This window comes from Camellia sinensis, chromosome 7 (genome assembly GCF_055761805.1).
Source record: "Camellia sinensis isolate YWXY chromosome 7, ASM5576180v1, whole genome shotgun sequence".
NCBI lineage: Eukaryota > Viridiplantae > Streptophyta > Magnoliopsida > Ericales > Theaceae > Camellia > Camellia sinensis.
Window position 1 is genome coordinate 107145996 of NC_138967.1, and position 16867 is coordinate 107162862.

Genomic DNA, 16867 nt, shown 5'->3' on the forward strand with positions numbered 1-16867 from the left:
AATCGGATCTTCCTTAAGTTTTTAGACCGTTTTGTGGTTGTCTTCGTCGACGACATTTTGATTTACTCACCCTCTGAGGAGGAGCACAAGGAACACTTGTGAGTTGTTCTTGAGTTGCTTAGAGCTCACAAGTTGTATGCTAAGTTCGAGAAGTGTGAGTTTTGGTTGAAAGAAGTGAAGTTCTTAGGCCATGTGGTATCCGAGAAAGGAGTGATGGTAGATTCTTCCAAAATAGAAGCAATACAAGATTAGGAACAACCTAAGAACGCCTTTGAGATTTGTAGTTTCTTGGGGTTGCTCGAGTATTACCATCGATTTGTGAAAGATTTCTCTAGATTAGCCTCACCTTTGACCAGACTAACGAGGAAGGGGGGTACTTACCAACGTATGATAATTCTGGATACGTACCGGGTACACAAAACACGTACTCAAATTTTTCCTTCTTAATTTTTGGCGTACCCAGACATATCTAGTATATACCCAAGTCATGTTATACCTCAATGAAAATAATATTTTCTCCTACTACAAAGACAAATTTCTTTCACTAAACTTCTTTTTCGTTTTTAGTTTTGTGTTTCGCATGATAATAAAATTAAGTTATGGTTTGTAAGTTATTTAATATAATAATATTTAATTTTGACTTATCTTATACTTGTTCTTTTGGCATTAAATGCCAATTGTATGTTGGATTTAAAAAATTAAGCCCATTAATTAATTTTTATATTATTCTAGATTAAAAACAAATATTTTTTTACAAACATATTAAACCGTACGCGTACCCTACTTTTTTGGATTTTACCATGTCAATGTACATGCATCTTACCAATACCCAAACAAGTGCTTCATAGGTCTCAAAATTATCTCGAGTTGATCCTAAAGAAACTTATTGAATCAAAAATTCCTTGGCTACTCTATGTGTGTGTACGAGTACAAATGTAACTAGTTTATTACCAAAATTAATTTCAATAGAATTCATCGACTAATAGTAATTTCAAAATTGAGTGGGAAAAAAATTTCAAAATTCGGTAAGTACCCAGTACGGGTACGATATGTTCGTCGAAGTATCCATGCTTCATAGTCTCAAGATAATTCTAAATGAGGATTTTTATATTTTTTTTTTTGCAAATTAGATATTATTTAAAATTTAATTTTTTTCATTATTGAGATAAAAAATAATTATTAAATATTTAAATTTAATTTTTTTTATATTTGGGGGGCAAATTGATTTTTAAGGTATAGTTTGGGTGGCAAAGTTAAATTCCAAATGAACTTTGGTGCCACGTCAGCACATTTCATCAAATTGTAGATGGAATGTGATGGTTGGTGCCAAATTGATCAAAATTTCGAAAGTTTGAGTGTAAAACTGATATTAATCGAAGTCTGGCGGTCAAATTGAAAAATGTGTGAAAGTTTGAAGGGCAAAACGATATTTTCTCTAGCCAATAATCAAAAGATTTTCAACTTACACAATCTCAACAATATCCCATTTCCTTCATTTGAATATAAAATTTCAAAACAACTCACAAGTCCACCTTTATATACATTTCTACTCAATATCATCTCAATTTCATGATTTAAAGTCCAATTGAATAAAATTTTATCATTTGAAGAAAATTGAAAAGTTAGGGCTTGGAAAAAATTAGGGCTTTTTCCCTCATTTATGATTCCAAAGCAAATACTTATCACCAACATCCATAATCATCAAGAGTAATTCCAAATCAAAAGATTTTCAACTTTCACAATCTCAACAATATCCCATTTCCTTCATTTTAATATAAAATTTCAAAACAACTCACAAGTCCACCTTTATATACATTTCTACTCAATATCATCTCAATTTCATGATTTAAAGTCCAATTGAATAAAATTTTATCATTTGAAGAAAATTGAAAAGTTAGGGCTTGGAAAAAATTAGGGTTTTTTCCCTCATTTATGTTTCCAAAGCAAATACTTATCACCAACATCCATAATCATCAAGAGTAATTCCAAATCCCTCAAAAATTTGAGAAAAACGCCATTTAAATTCATCAAAACTCATTTATTTCAACGTAATCATCTCATACATACATAAAACTAAGAAAATACTACATACATATCTCAAATCACAAATCTACTAAGTTAAGAGTACCTCTACCTTAAAGAAGAGTACTAGAATATGAAGGAAGACCTAATAAGAAATGAAAATGCGATCCAATCGATAAAATGGTTGATCTCCACTTCCTCTTCGCTTTTGATACAAGATTTAAGTTGAACTCTTGAATAAAATAGGTGAAATCAAGGGTTTAGGGTTAGGGTTAGGGTTTCACGGATAAGAAGAGAGAGAGAGAGAGAGAGAGAGAGAGAGAGAGAGAAGGAAAAGAAAAGGAAAAAGTAAGAAAAGGAAAAGAAAAAGTGAGAAAAGTGAAGCAAAAAGTGACTTTTAATAGACTGGACCCAAACAGACCGCTCGAGCCTCACTCTTGCACTCGAGTGAAGAAAGAAGGCTCCCAGAATCTCAGGCGTGAGGAACAGACTACTCCATTGCTCATTCTTGTGCTTGAGCGAACTGAGATTTGTTGGACAGATACAGCCTCCCAGACTCAGGTCCTAAGGCACTCCTTACACATCAACCTTATTTTCATTTGTTACCATTTAAGTAAATGTTGGATTCAAATAAAAATGCAAAATAAAAAAAATCCAATTAAATCAAAAAATGGTTCCCCAGTTTTAGTAAAAAAATAATTTTTCTCCAGAAATTTTTAAGTTTGATGTTGAAGTAAAGGGGTTAATACTTCATAGAAAAATCCCACAAAATCAAATTACACTATTTAATATATAATGAACAATTATTGCCAAAAATTTATTTTCAAACTCGTAAGTTTTGAAAAATCCAATTTCCGCACTTAGAAAATTTTCAGGCTTAGTCCAATTATGACAGAAAACCTTTTCTTAATGCAACTATCTTTATATGAAAAAGAAATGAGGGTTCAATCTCAATCTGTGCAGTTACACTTGTGTTCGAAATCAAGTAAAGAATCACATTTTTTTGCTTTTATTTCATTCACTTCTATATTCTCTCCACAAATCTAAGATCCAAACACGACAGTAAGAGTTTGTCTATGTAGTGTTTACTCTTTTCATATTGTTTATTGTGCATATTGAAGTTATGTTGCTTACTTTCCAGAATTTATTTGTTGTCTATTGTAGGTTTTAATTGTTGATCTTTTCTGAGTGGTTAATGACTGGTGATTGCTAAAAGAATTAAAAATTGGGCACATTTTTGGTTTGTAGCAAGCTATTTTACTGCCTTCATGAATGTGCTCAGATTTCTTTTCACTTTTATACCATTTTTTTTTTCTAAGGAACCTTGGAAAGTCATTTAAGCACTCAGCAAGGTTAATTTCCTTTCCTCTTTTGGATACACCTTATTGTACAGGTTGACAAATCTTGTACATTGCTTTAGTTCTTTATTCAATTTTGGCAAAATATGTCTTTGCACAAATAAGGTGGTCGTAGTGCTAGTAGTAGTGGTTGGATGGTGGTGGCGACAATGACGACGGTGGTGGTCGTGGTGGTGATGACGATGATAGTAATTTTATAATAATGTATGTCGATACTTATGTTTAGTATATATAAATTCAATCATAATTAGGTAAGTTTCATATTATTTTTAAAAAAAAATTAATTGTTAGCATACATTTTAAGAGGCACTTAAACTTTTAAGTGATATCAGTTATGGCTATCAAAAGAGCTTAATTGATTATCACTTAATATATTTAATTTTTAGTGTTGATTTAGGTTATTAGAAACCACCTAAGTTGACTAACACATACTGATATATATAGGCTGCAAAAAAGTTTAAAGCATACAAAATTAACAATCCAAGTATTAAATAATTATTACATACTACAGATGCATCTGGTTGACTTTTTTTGAATGTTGTAATTGGCCAGACACCAAAGTCCATATTTTCTTCCTTCAACTCCTTCTACAATTTGCTAGATACCAAAGTTTAACTTTTTTGAGTGCTGCGAGAACATCTTTCATATTGAGCCTCTCCCCAGGTAATTCTGTAGAACAACTTAAAGCCAAATCCATGATAGATGATACGCACTGCAATACTATTGCATTGAGGTGTTCTTCCTCTGGCTTAAGCAAGTTAGCATCTATAACATGAGAGATTGCATTTGGTAATGACTCTCTCATCCAACGTCTCATCGTCATGTCTTCCAAAAACATTTCATCAGTAGGTTTCACTCTTGTGAATGCTTCCATAAGCAGGATTCCATAACTATAAACATCACAGCTTGTGGATACTAATCCTTTTGATCCAAACTCTACATACAATCAAAAGAAATGTTATGTCAAGAAAATTATAGAATTTTGGTGGTGGCAAGTTGGTATGTGTCGGTGGTTGGATTTGTGGTGTGCAAGAGGGTGGTAGTGCTGGAGGGGTATGCAATGGTGGTAAGTGTTGGATGGGTGAGTTATTTTGGGAAAGAGGGTATGTAGTGGTGGTTGTGTGGAGAAAAAAGAAGAAAAAAAAAAAAAGAAGAGTGATTTTGTTATTTGGTATTATTGTTAAATTTGAGAAATAAAAGGTATAATGTGTAAAAGCAAAAAAGTAAATTACTTATTAAAGTTAACATGGTTAATTTTTCTATTATTGAAGGGAGGTCAATATAATTATGTTGAAATTGTGGAATTTATTGTATTTTTATCATTATTCAATGGAGATCGGTGTAACTTACCTTTTAAAGAATCAACCCATTGTCAACAAAATCATAAAAATTTCTATGCAAATTATATTTAAAATTTTATGCTATAATATGAAAAGTGATGTTTGTATATATAAATTGGAAACATATATAGAAAACACAAAAAATGTGAAAATATAAATTGAAAAATGGGAGTCACCTGGTGCAATATACCCAAATGTTGCTATGGTCTTTGTATGTGTGACACTCTCCCCAAGATCTAATAATTTCGCAATGCCAAAATCACTCACATGTGCAACCATATCATCATCTAACAGGATGTTGCTGGGTTTCAAATCACAGTGAACCAAAGGTATTGAATAACCATGGTGAAGATACTCCAAAGCACAGGCCACGTCTATCATTATGTCTAACCTTTGCAACAAATCTAAAAAATAGTTGTAAGAATACAACCATCTTTGAAGACTCCCATTAGGCATATACTCGAGTACTATAGCTTTGAAATCAAGGTTTGAGCAGCTACTAATGACCTTAGTAAGATTGCGATGCCGAATGTTTCGCATTATCTCACACTCTATGTCAAAACTCTTGAATGCACCTTCTACTTGCAAGTTGAATACCTTTATAGCCAAAACTGTGGTATCTTTAAGGATAGCTTTGTAAACTGAACCAAAACTTCCCATACCAAGCAAGTTGCTCTCCCTAAACCCGTCAGTTGCTCGGAAAAGCTGTTGGTATGTGATTCTTGGAGGTGTTATTATTGGTAAGAGATCAACATTGGATGGAGTTTGATTTCTTCTTCGACTTTTTATGAACAAGAACACAAAGGTCGTAGCAAGTAGTATGGAAGCAATAGGTAACAAAATATATAAAGCTCGAGCCACTCTTTTTTTCCTCAAATGATGAAAGGAACTTGTAGGGCACGGTGCGACTTGAAACTTTGGTGCACCGCATAATGCATCATTCGACAAGAAAGATTGAATGGTGAAGTTTGCAAAAGGTCCCCCATTTGGAATTTGTCCTTTTAACCTATTGAAAGAAATGTTGAGATATGAAAGATGAGACAGTGTCTCTAAGGACTTGGGGATCACATCGGAGAGGTCATTATATGATAGATCTAAGAATTGCAAGCTCACCATGCTTCCAAATGAGTCAGGTATAGATCCTTGTAACTTGTTGTGCGCCAAAGAAAGATTAACCAAGTTTTGCAAACCTATAATTGTACTTGGGATTTTTCCTGTGAATTGGTTCATTGAAAAATCTATTAGTGTTGCAACTTTGAAACTCCCAAGTTGTGGTGGCAGATTGCCATTTAAAGAATTCGAGGATAGGTTAATTTCCAAGATATCTTTAAGATTGCCTAACCTTGTAGGTATGACAAAAGTTAGTTTGTTGGAATTGAGGTAGAGATACCTTAGAGATGTAATATTCCCTAAGCATTCAGGAATCAATCCAAAAAGTTCATTTTGGTTTAATCGTAGATCACCCATGTTCTTGAGTTGGCATATATCATCTGGAATGGACCCTTGCAGTCTATTGTCGGAAAGATCCAATATTTGAAGCTTTCCCAATGCTTTGATTGTGGAGGGAATGAATCCGATCAAACCATTGTGTCGCAGAGACAAGAATGCCAAATTGCTTACATTACCAATTTCACTAGGAATGTTGCCTCTGATTCCACAAGATTCTGCCCGAATGTTCTCAAGGGAAGAAGAGAGATTTCCAATGGTTGTTGGAAGAATGCCGTCTAGAGGATTTTGATTTATGATCAAATCTGTTAAGTGTTTGCAATTTACCAAGGAATTGAGGAAGCTCAATTCTGTAGAGGAAGCAGATGATCCACTCGTCAAATTGTTGTTTTCCAAGTTGAGAATTTCGAGTAGTCGTAAATTGCCAAGCGATTTTGGAATTGAACCCGTAAATGCATTGCCATCGAGGTCTAACAGAGCGAGGTTAGAAGCATTTGAGATTGACTCGGGAATAATTCCAGTGAGTTTATTTCCTCCAAGAAAAAGGCTATCAAGATTGGGTAGCCAAAGCCCTATACTTGATGGAAGATTGCTTGACAAGTTATTTTCCGCAAGTGACATACTCTGAAGCGATGAAATATTAAAAATTGATGTTGGAATGGCACCCATTAAGTTGTTAACAGAAAGTCTTAGCTCTCTCACATTTGGAAGCTTACCAATCTTATCTGGTATCAGACCTGCCAAAATGTAAAAACACATAAACTTGAAGAAAAAAATTCAATTGAAACCAATTTTTTTAAAACCCCCCCCCCCAAAAAAAAAAAACAAACTTCGATAAGAAAAAATATTAATTAAGGCATTCGCCTTGGTAACTAACATCAAGACAAAATATTCTAACTTGTACAATTGACATCATTTTTTTCTTTCTCTTGGTGGAGTTATATCTACTACGAATGGTTGGATTTACGAATGGTTGGATTCACATAACCCGTCATTTACCTTGTAGTAGTACCTATTAGTATTTTCCATGTACTAGATGGCCAATTTAGAAGATCATATATAGATGAGAAACCTTTTGATTCCTAATTGACATTTCAAGATGCCTAAATATTGTGGGATGAACATGTAATTCAATGTTCAATTTTGTAACATATAAATATGACAAGATGTTATAAAGGGTGCAGGATGAAAAATAAGGATACATTACACTAATATTTCCTTATGTTTAAAGAAAATATAGCAAATTCATAGTTTTAGCATAATTACATCAAATTTCTTTTTTAGTAAAGCTAAAGAGATCAAAACTAATGTAGATAGTGTAAAGATATAAGAATAACCAAGGTAAAATATATATTTTTGTGTAAAAGAGATGATAACATCATTTTTTATTCGTATGTCTAGATAATTACTAATGAAAAAAGGGCTATGTGTTATATAATCCTAAAGGGACCCTAGTTAATTATATCAAACTTATGGGTTTTATTTTTTATTTTTTTTTTCAAATCTTAGATGAGGTCAATGTAATTTATCCACAAAAAAAAAAAAAAAAAATTACACTCGTGTAATATATCCCAAAAAAAGAAAAAAACAAGAAAAAAAAAAGAACGAAAATGAACTGTAGAAAAGAAAAAGAAAAGATCTACTCAAAATGTACCCTGTTCAGTTTTAATTTTACAAATCATTTTTTTTTTAAAATAGAAATTAGTTTGACAAAAACAAACTATAAAAATATTTTTTTGAATATCTAAAATTTATTTTGGCCTTAAAAAAATGTAAAACTATATGAACTGATGAGTGTTTTGTATTTATTATGATTTTTTCACTAAATTAGTTTTAGGTTTTTTGAATTTTTTTTTTTTAAAAATCAAACCAAATATAGTTGAATCTTCACTTCAATTGGAACAAGTGTAATACCTGTGTTATGCATGAAAATAAATAACTTATAAAAAAATAATTTTAAAAATTAAATAATAACATTGAATTTGTTTAGAATATGTAGAAAAAGTAATTTAGAATTAATTAAATTTTAACTATTTTCATACAAGTTACACCTAAGAGTAGTTAATAAAAAAAATTTTAAAAAAAATATATATTAATGTCCAAAGCTCATAGAGTCTTTCTGACAAAAGTGACTTTTACTTCATATATAATATAGATTAGGGGAATTAGGATTTAGTCTGCCATAGAATGAGAAAAGAGTTAATCACCATAAATGAAAGGGAAAATTAGTAAAACATCACTCTTTAATTTTGTGTAGTAGAAGAGATCCAAAATATTTTTTTATTAACTAAGATCCCTCAACATTTTCACAAAGAAAATTTGACTAAGAGAAATTTCACCCGACTCAAAGAAATTTTGAAATTTCCCAGGTATAATCACAAAGAAATTTTGAAATTTCTTTGTGAAATTAGATAAATTTCTTTGTGAAAATCAAAATTTCTTTGAATCAGGATGAAATTTCTTTAAGTTGAGAAAAAATTTCTGAATCGAATTTTCTCAATAGAAAAGAGACTTTAACTATTATGAAAATATTGTATATCCTTTATATTATAAAATCTTAATATTAGGGACCTTAAAAAAATTCCCCTAAATGAAAATATTGTAGAAGGAAAAAGACTTCAACTATCTTAGAATAAGAATAATAAAACATATATATATATATATATGAATTTGTTTAAATCATTTGAGTATATAACTCTTGATAGAACATAATGTAGAAAAACATTTTCATATAATCGATCTTATTTGATTGGGACACAAGACTTAGTTTGATTTAATCATAATTATAATGCTACTATGTTTTTATATTTAAAAAAAAAAAATAGCATACAAACCGAATTTTTAGTCTTCCATTCATGGGATGGGATGATGGGATTGCGTTAATTATTTTATTTTCCTTTCTCATATTTTGGATTATTTTTTTGCTCTTTTATGTTGGTTTGGAGATGGTACTAGAGATAAGACTTGTACTATGAATGGCTTACTTATGATATGGATGGATGAGAAACATTATGGTACACATATGCAAGTTATGTTATTTGAGAGTTTAATTATTACAAATGATATAATTTAATGATATGAGAGTCATAACTAAGAAAAAAATTTGAGTTATAACTGAATATCACATGAAAATATAATCAGACAACTCTTGGATCATAGTTAAAATTTTGTTATAACCAATATCACAATACAGTAGATTATAACCAATAACTCAAAAATAATAACCAAAGATATATGTGGTACACACCATAAAAAGGGCGTGTGCTATAGAATTTCCCTGGATGAAGTAGTTTCCTTGTTAGGCTTGGGTTAGATAATTTTATGTGTTGCCCAAATGAGTTGTTAATCAATGCATATAAGTTTGCAAGGCATAGATATATCTTGGAAATCATATGATGTATTGCTATAACAACACGACTTGTTTGGGTGGGTTGACTGGTTGTTCAAATCCAAGCACAAATTATGTTGAGAGTTACTCAAGTCCATATTGTAACTCGAAATTGTCTTTTCAAGTCCGACCCAAATTAAATTTGAATTGTCTGAATTGTTCAAATTACACATAAATTTTAGTTTTTTTTTTTTTTTCATTTTTTTAGTGCAGCTAAGTTATTTAATTACATTTCTTCTATACAAATTATTAACAATATCAAAACAATTAATTTATATAATGTATGAAAAATATTGTTATAGTGGTCTTTACAATTTATGAGTTTTTTTTTTGTATTGTGTTATTTGTGTGAATAATATATATTCAATATGATCTAACGATCAAAATTATTTTAACAGCATCCCGTGGATAATAATTTATATGTATGTTTAATTCGAGTTTCGAGTTGCTCGAGTTATTTGATATATTTGTCCAAGTCCGTCCAACTTTAGTTCGGGATTCTGAATTTTTGCTCAAGCTCGTACCGAATTCAAAAATATTTTGCTCAAGGAATAAAAAAAATTCGAGTTGGGTTCGGGTTGTTCGCATTGAGCCTGCCCAAGTTGCATCCCTAAATTTAATTCTTATAATTTGAAGGAATAGAAAAGTTTTTGAACACATTAGGATTGTGTTTGAATTATGAATTGAAATAAAGATTTAAAAATAGAAAATGAAAAAATGAGAACAACATGAATGAAATATAAATTAAATATTTTTTTTTCTATTTTTTAAAAATTTTATTCAAAAAGTAGTGTTTAGTGTGATAAAGATTAGTGCCCATTCCCTTCCCAAAGTTAGCAACTAGAGTTTGAGAAATGGATGGGTTACCTGTCAAGTTATTTTCATCAATAACAAATATCGAGAGCCAGGTACAGTTGCCAATTGCTCTTGGAATGTTTCCCATCAATTTATTTGTCGGAAGATACATAATTTGGAGCGAGGAATGATGCAAGCACATATCCCTTGGTAGACTACCAAATAAATTATTGGTGTGTAGATTAAGCATTTTCAATGAAGAGATGTTAAAAATAGAAGATGGTATGAGACTAGTGAGGTTGGCAGACTCCATAGCTAACTTCTCCAAACTATGTAGACTACCTAGTTCTTGTGGAATTTCACCTGCAAAAATAATAAGGTGCCGTTTGGTAACACTTTCGTTTTCTGTTTTCTGTTTATATTTACAAAAATTTTAAAAACTCAAATAAAAACTTGTTTGGTAAAATTTTTGATTTATAAATCAGTGGTCCCAATTTATAAATTTGGCCAAAAAATGAAAACAAAAAAAATGTGTTTTCATTTTGAGTTTTCAGTTTTTTTTTTACCACCCAACACTAGCCACCACCTGCCACCATTTTCCACCACCGTCTTCCGCCGCTACCACCCCCCACCCACCCCCCACCACCACTCACCACCCATCTACCACCACCACAACCTGCCACCCACTCGCCACCATTACCACCGCCCATCACCCACCTGCCATCCACCCGCCACCACCCACCACCTGCCACTACCATTCACCGCCCGCTACCACCACCTGCCACCTACTTGCCACCACCACTCACCACCCACCTGCCACCACCATCCACCACCTGCCACTACCAGCCACCCACCACCACCAGCCACCCATCATCACCACCACCACTACCATCACCCACCACCCACCTGCCACCCACCACCCACCATCTATCACAACCACCCACTCGTTACCCCCTACCACCCGCCACCATCACCCACCCACCACCACCCGCCACCTACCCGCCACCACCAACCACCACCCACCATCCGCCACCCACTTGCCACCACCATCCGCCACCACCACCACCACCCACTCGCTACCACCCACCACCCGCCACCCACTACCGTTACCCATCACCCAGCCGCCACCGTCACCCACCCACTCACCATCACCACCACCCGCCACCACCCACCATCCGCCATCCACTTGCCACCGCCACCCACCACCCGCCACTACCACCGGCCACCGTCACCCACCATCACCACTTACCACCCACCACCACCCGCCATCCGCCATTCGCCACCCACCTGCCGCTACCACCCACCACCCGCCACCACCACCCACCACCTACCACCACCACCCGCCATCCACCACCCACCTGCCACTACCACTCGCCGCCACCACCACCACCACCCACTCGCTACCACCCACTACCCGCCACCGTCAGCCATCCACCCACTACCACCACCCACCCGCCACCACCCACTACCACCAGCTACCCACTACCCACCGTCACCACTTTCCACCACCGTCTTCCGCCGCCACTTGCCACCACTTGCCATTTCTTACTCTTTTTTATATTTTTAAATTTTTTAAAACATTTTATCAATTACCAAACACGTTTGTAGTTTATGTTTTTCTAAAAATAAACAAAAAATAAACAAAAACCAGTTTATAAAATTTTTATAAATATAAACTGAAAACGTAAACGTTACCAAACACACCATAAATAATTTACGAATTGCCTACAAAGTTTTGTGTAGTATCAACATATATACATCAAAATAAAGCTATTTTTCAAATGGGCAAGCAGACATGTAGGTTTTTTTGGATAGGCAAATGTACATATTTTGGGCACAAAAAATAAAAACAAAAAAAAACCTCTTTTTTTGAATTTTTTTGTCTTTAGTTTTTTTTTTTTTTTAATTATGTTAAATTTTTTTACTTTTCTGGTCCATCTTGTCAAGACAAATCTAAAAAGTATGGCTCTGTTTGGTAAGCAGTTGAAATTATAGTTTCATCCATTAATTTGAGTGTGTTTGTTTGTTTTGAGCTTTCAAATCATAATTCTACACCTATTTTTCAAAACTCAATTCAAAACATAATCATTACTTTTCAAAACTCATAACCAAACACATAATTCAAAACTCTTTTCAAAACTCAATTCAAATTAATATTTTAATTTTTAAAATATTTTAATTTTTTTAAGATTTTAAATATTTTAATATTTAAATATGTTACGATTTTTAATTTTTTAATTTTTTTGAATATTTTTAAATATTTTAATTTCAAAATATTATGATTTTAATTTTTTAAATTTTAAAATATTTTATAAAAATAAATTCAAACTCTATTTTATAAAAATATTTTTAAATATTTTAATTTTTTTTGTTATGTATTTGGTTACGATTTGAGTGTAGAGTTGTGAAAGTAGTATGGAGTTTCGAGTTATGTGTTTGGTTATAAGGTTTAAAAATTATTTCTTAATTGAGTTTTGTTTTATGTGTTTGGTTACGATTTGAGTGTAGAGTTATTTTTAAATTTAAAATATTAACATTTTAAATTATTTAAAATTTTTGAATATTTAAATTTTTACGATTTAAATTTTTTGAATATTTATTTTAATTTTTTACTTATTAAATTTTTTAGATTATTTAAATATTTATGATTTAAATTTTTTGAATATTTATTTTGAAAAAAAATTATTTCATTTGTAGTATTTTCAATTAAAAAATTGATTAATGTTATTTTCTGTTAATAATAAGTTTTTTTAATTAAATTTTAGAAAGAGTTTGGTTATGAGTGTTGGTCAGAATTTTCAATAGCGTGGGAGTAGTGTGTTTTGTTATGAGTTATAGCAATTTAAATTAAGTTTTGAAATTTTTTTTCAAAACTCATAACCAAACAAATTTTCTTACTTCACATGTCAAATCAAACTTTCAAAACTCAATTCCACACTCAATTCAAAACTCAATTCAATATTGTATTCAAAAACCATAAGCAAACAAATTTTCTATACTCAAATCATAATTCCACAACTCATAAACTCAAAATACAACTCATACTCTCAAATCATATTTACAAAACTCTACCAAACGCAACCATAATTTTTTTTTTAAATTCAAAAAAATAAAATCACAAAAGACGAAAATAAGCCAAAAAAATATTGCTTATTTTGGTTTGTTTTTGTATTTTTTTTGAATTTTTTTAAAAAATTATAATTTTTTGATTTGTCTTGTCGAGTTGAATTTAAAACCTAAACCTTTTTGAAAATTTAAAAAAAAAAAAATCACTATAAACAAAAATAAGTCAAAACAAAACGAAACAAAAAAAAGCACTTCCCAATGTACATATATATATCGTAGTGGTCAAATTTTGGTAATCCTTTTTAATACTATTTTTGCGTCTTGAATTTGTTAAAATAAAGAACAATAATTACTTCTACTTCTTCAATTTTTATGGCAACCAAAAGATAAAAAGAAATTTAATTGTATTGAATTGACGTCACATAAAATTTTAGAATTCATTGTTTCAATCAATCAAAAATTGTAATAAGAAATTAGGGGAAGAGATTCGTTTAAAAAAAAAAAAACAAACAAACTTTTGTTTCATCCATTTTTGCTTTCCTGTCTTTTTGGTCCATTAACCTCTTCACAAATTTAAGATCCAAACATACTCTTATGCTGTGTTTGGTTGGGGTTTTTGGGGTGGGATTTGGAAAAGGAATGAGAAATGTAATCCTATTTATGTTTGGTTATAATAAAAAATATATGGGAAAAGAAAGGGGGTGAGAAATAAATAAAGAAATAGGAGACCTTTTAGGACATCAATTCTATTTTATAACCAACACAACCAAACATAGTTGGGATTTGGAATTCTATTAATTCTTTCTCCTTTTCCTTTTATTTCCATTTCCCTTTCTATTTCCCTTCCCAAATCCCCCAACCAAACACAGCGTTAGTATTTTCCAAATCAATCATTCTACGATAATCATATTTATGTACCATATTTTGTTTATCATCTTTAGTATTACTATTGTACTAGTAATAGATATGAGTAGTAGAGCTCGTTATACCAACAAAATCTAGTAAACATAATCCTCAAGGGGTGTTAAGGTATATATATACATAAAAAAATTGAGTTAATTTTGATAAATTATTAATTGAAGATAGTTTTTTATATAAGCATTAGTATTTATTGAAGCAACACTTAGATACTTGCAATGAAGAAGAGGTTGGGGGTTCAACACATAAACATTTTGAATTATTAACTTATTCTCAGTATATAATAAGTGTTTTGGGAGAAGTATTTCATGATGGGGAAAAAAAAAAAAACTAACAAGCTTTATCACCAAACACGACATAATTAAATCACTTTTAAATCGTAAATACAAAAAAAAAAAAAATAATAACTTATAGCCAAACACGACATAATCAAAGATCTCATCGGTTGTAATTAAAATAATAACGACAATAAGTCATAACCAATATATTACAATAACTTACAATCAAGCCATAAGTAAAGATTATAAACAGGTGCCACATGAGACAAAATTAAATATTTCTTTGGACATTAACAAAATAAAACTATAAGAGATTATAATTAATATTACAATAAGTTTTAACTAAAATATAACTAATACCATAATGAGACAAAGGTCATAATTATGAATATGGTGGTATACACCAAAAAAAGAAAGAAAAAGGTTTATATTATGAAAATTTTCAAATCTTCTTACTTTGAATATATATCAAATGGAACCAAAGTGAATAACAAGTGAGAATGAATCATACCTTTATAGTTGTTACCACCAAGATACAAAATCTGAAGCAAAGTCAAATTCCCAATTGCCTTCGGAATGAAACCACTAAATTTATTGTACGACAAAGATATGATTTGGAGCTCTCTGCATTCACCTAAAGTTGATGGAATTTGGCCATCAAACTCATTCCAGGAAAGAGCAAGAATTTCAAGTTTAGGAAGAAAAATACACAAATCCTCCGGAAGATTACCAGACATCATATTATGTGTGAAATCAATCAACTCAAGTGAAGAGATGTTGAAGATGGTTGGCGGAATAGGCCCTGAAAAATTATTAAATCGCATGCGTAACCACTTCAGTTTAGGAAGATAACCGATCTCTTCAGGAACACTTCCCTCCAAAAAATTGAACATTAAATCAAGAGACTCTAATGTTGATATGTTGCTAATGGAAGCCGGAACCAAACCCGTGAAACTGTTGTTTTTGAGATGCAAGTACTGAAGCTTGGGTAAGTTTCCAAACCATGCTGGAACATCTCCACCGAAATTGTTGACACCAAAGTCGACAACATTTAGGCGATGCAATCGAGCCAACTCACTAGGAAGATGACCATGGAAAGTGTTGCTAGTGATGTTGAAGTAGGATAGAAATGAGAGGTTTCCAATGTGGGGTGGGATGGTGCCTCCAATACCCATGTTTGGGAGATTCAAGGCCACCACTCTGTAGTGGCGCTTGCCGCAAGAGACACCAATCCAGTCACAAACTGAGGTGGCTGAGGACCAGTTAGTTGCCAATAAGTGGTTAGGATGGTCGAAAGTGATATAGGATTTGAAAACTAAAAGAGCAGATTGATCAGTGGTGGAGTTGGGACCATTCATAGCCAAGCAGGCTAAGAAACAGTGTGCCAAGGCCACTGCAGTTAAATACAGGAACCAAGTTTTCTCCATTAAGATAACTTAGATATGGAAACAAGGGTGACAGTGAGTAAATAGCTTGAGTTGGAAAATCAAACGAGCATAATTTATATAGACATCATGTAGAATAATGTTGTTTCTTGTTGAACTCATTTGAAATTGAAATTTGATTTATAACTTTTAAAGGGTAAATTATATTGCTAGTCCCTCTACTTTAGCCCTTATGTCATTGTAGTTCTTGTAATTTCAATTAGATCAATTTTGATTTTGATTTTTTGATTTTGTCTCAAATTAGTCTAATTACTTCCAATTATTAGTATTTTTATGAAAAATGTACACATGAACGGCATGTGTCATACTTTTCAGAGTAAAATTATAAATTTAGGGGTTGTTTGGAATGTCCTAAATAAGTGCACTTTTTGATTTTTTGGACTAAAAAGTTGAGGAAAAAAATATGGTTGTTTGGGTTAACTTTTTGACTTTTTATGAAAAAATGTATATTAAAAAATTGTATAAATTAGTGTGTAGGGAAAAATTAGGATTGAGAGTTGTGCAGCCGTACTTGTTAACTTTTTGTGAATAGTAATAACTTTTTAATTTTTTGAGTAACTTTTTGACTTTTTAATTTTTTTTCAACTTGCCAAACTTAGCCTTAATCAATTTAGTAAATTTTTTTTTTTTTTATCAGCAAAAAAAGGAACCTTTATTGATAAGAATCAAGGTAGAACCTTACAATCAACATCAATAAAGGAGAAGAGCAAAAACTGGATCATGCTACAAGCATCAAAACAAAAATTTCGATCCCAATTAGGTTTTTTTTTTTTTTTTTTTTTCGATCACGATCTCAATTAGGTTGGCACCA

General features: G+C 31.8%; 1 protein-coding gene across 1 annotated transcript; it reads right to left on the bottom strand.

Annotated features, from left to right (window-relative positions):
• Positions 1-3746: 3746 nt before the first annotated feature.
• Positions 3747-16160, bottom strand: LOC114292642 (uncharacterized). The gene is made up of 4 exons (XM_028236642.2): positions 15123-16160; positions 10422-10712; positions 4897-6903; positions 3747-4316 (listed from the first exon to the last, which is right to left on the bottom strand). Exons 1-4 carry the CDS (start codon positions 16036-16038, stop codon positions 3958-3960), a joined length of 3573 nt encoding a protein of 1190 aa, XP_028092443.2. The 5' UTR covers positions 16039-16160; the 3' UTR covers positions 3747-3957.
• Between the last annotated feature and the right edge of the window lie 707 nt (positions 16161-16867).

What these genes read in the sequence shown, in the direction of transcription:
- LOC114292642 (XM_028236642.2), bottom strand. Translation starts at nt 16,038, where the DNA reads ATGGAGAAAACTTGGTTCCTGTATTTAACTGCAGTGGCCTTGGCACAC. An exon ending in TGGTGGTAACAACTATAAAG is followed by an intron (nt 10,713 to 15,122) that starts GTATGATTCATT and finishes TTATTTTTGCAG; the next exon opens with GTGAAATTCCACAAGAACTA. An exon ending in ATTTGGGTATATTGCACCAG is followed by an intron (nt 4,317 to 4,896) that starts GTGACTCCCATT and finishes GATTGTATGTAG; the next exon opens with AGTTTGGATCAAAAGGATTA.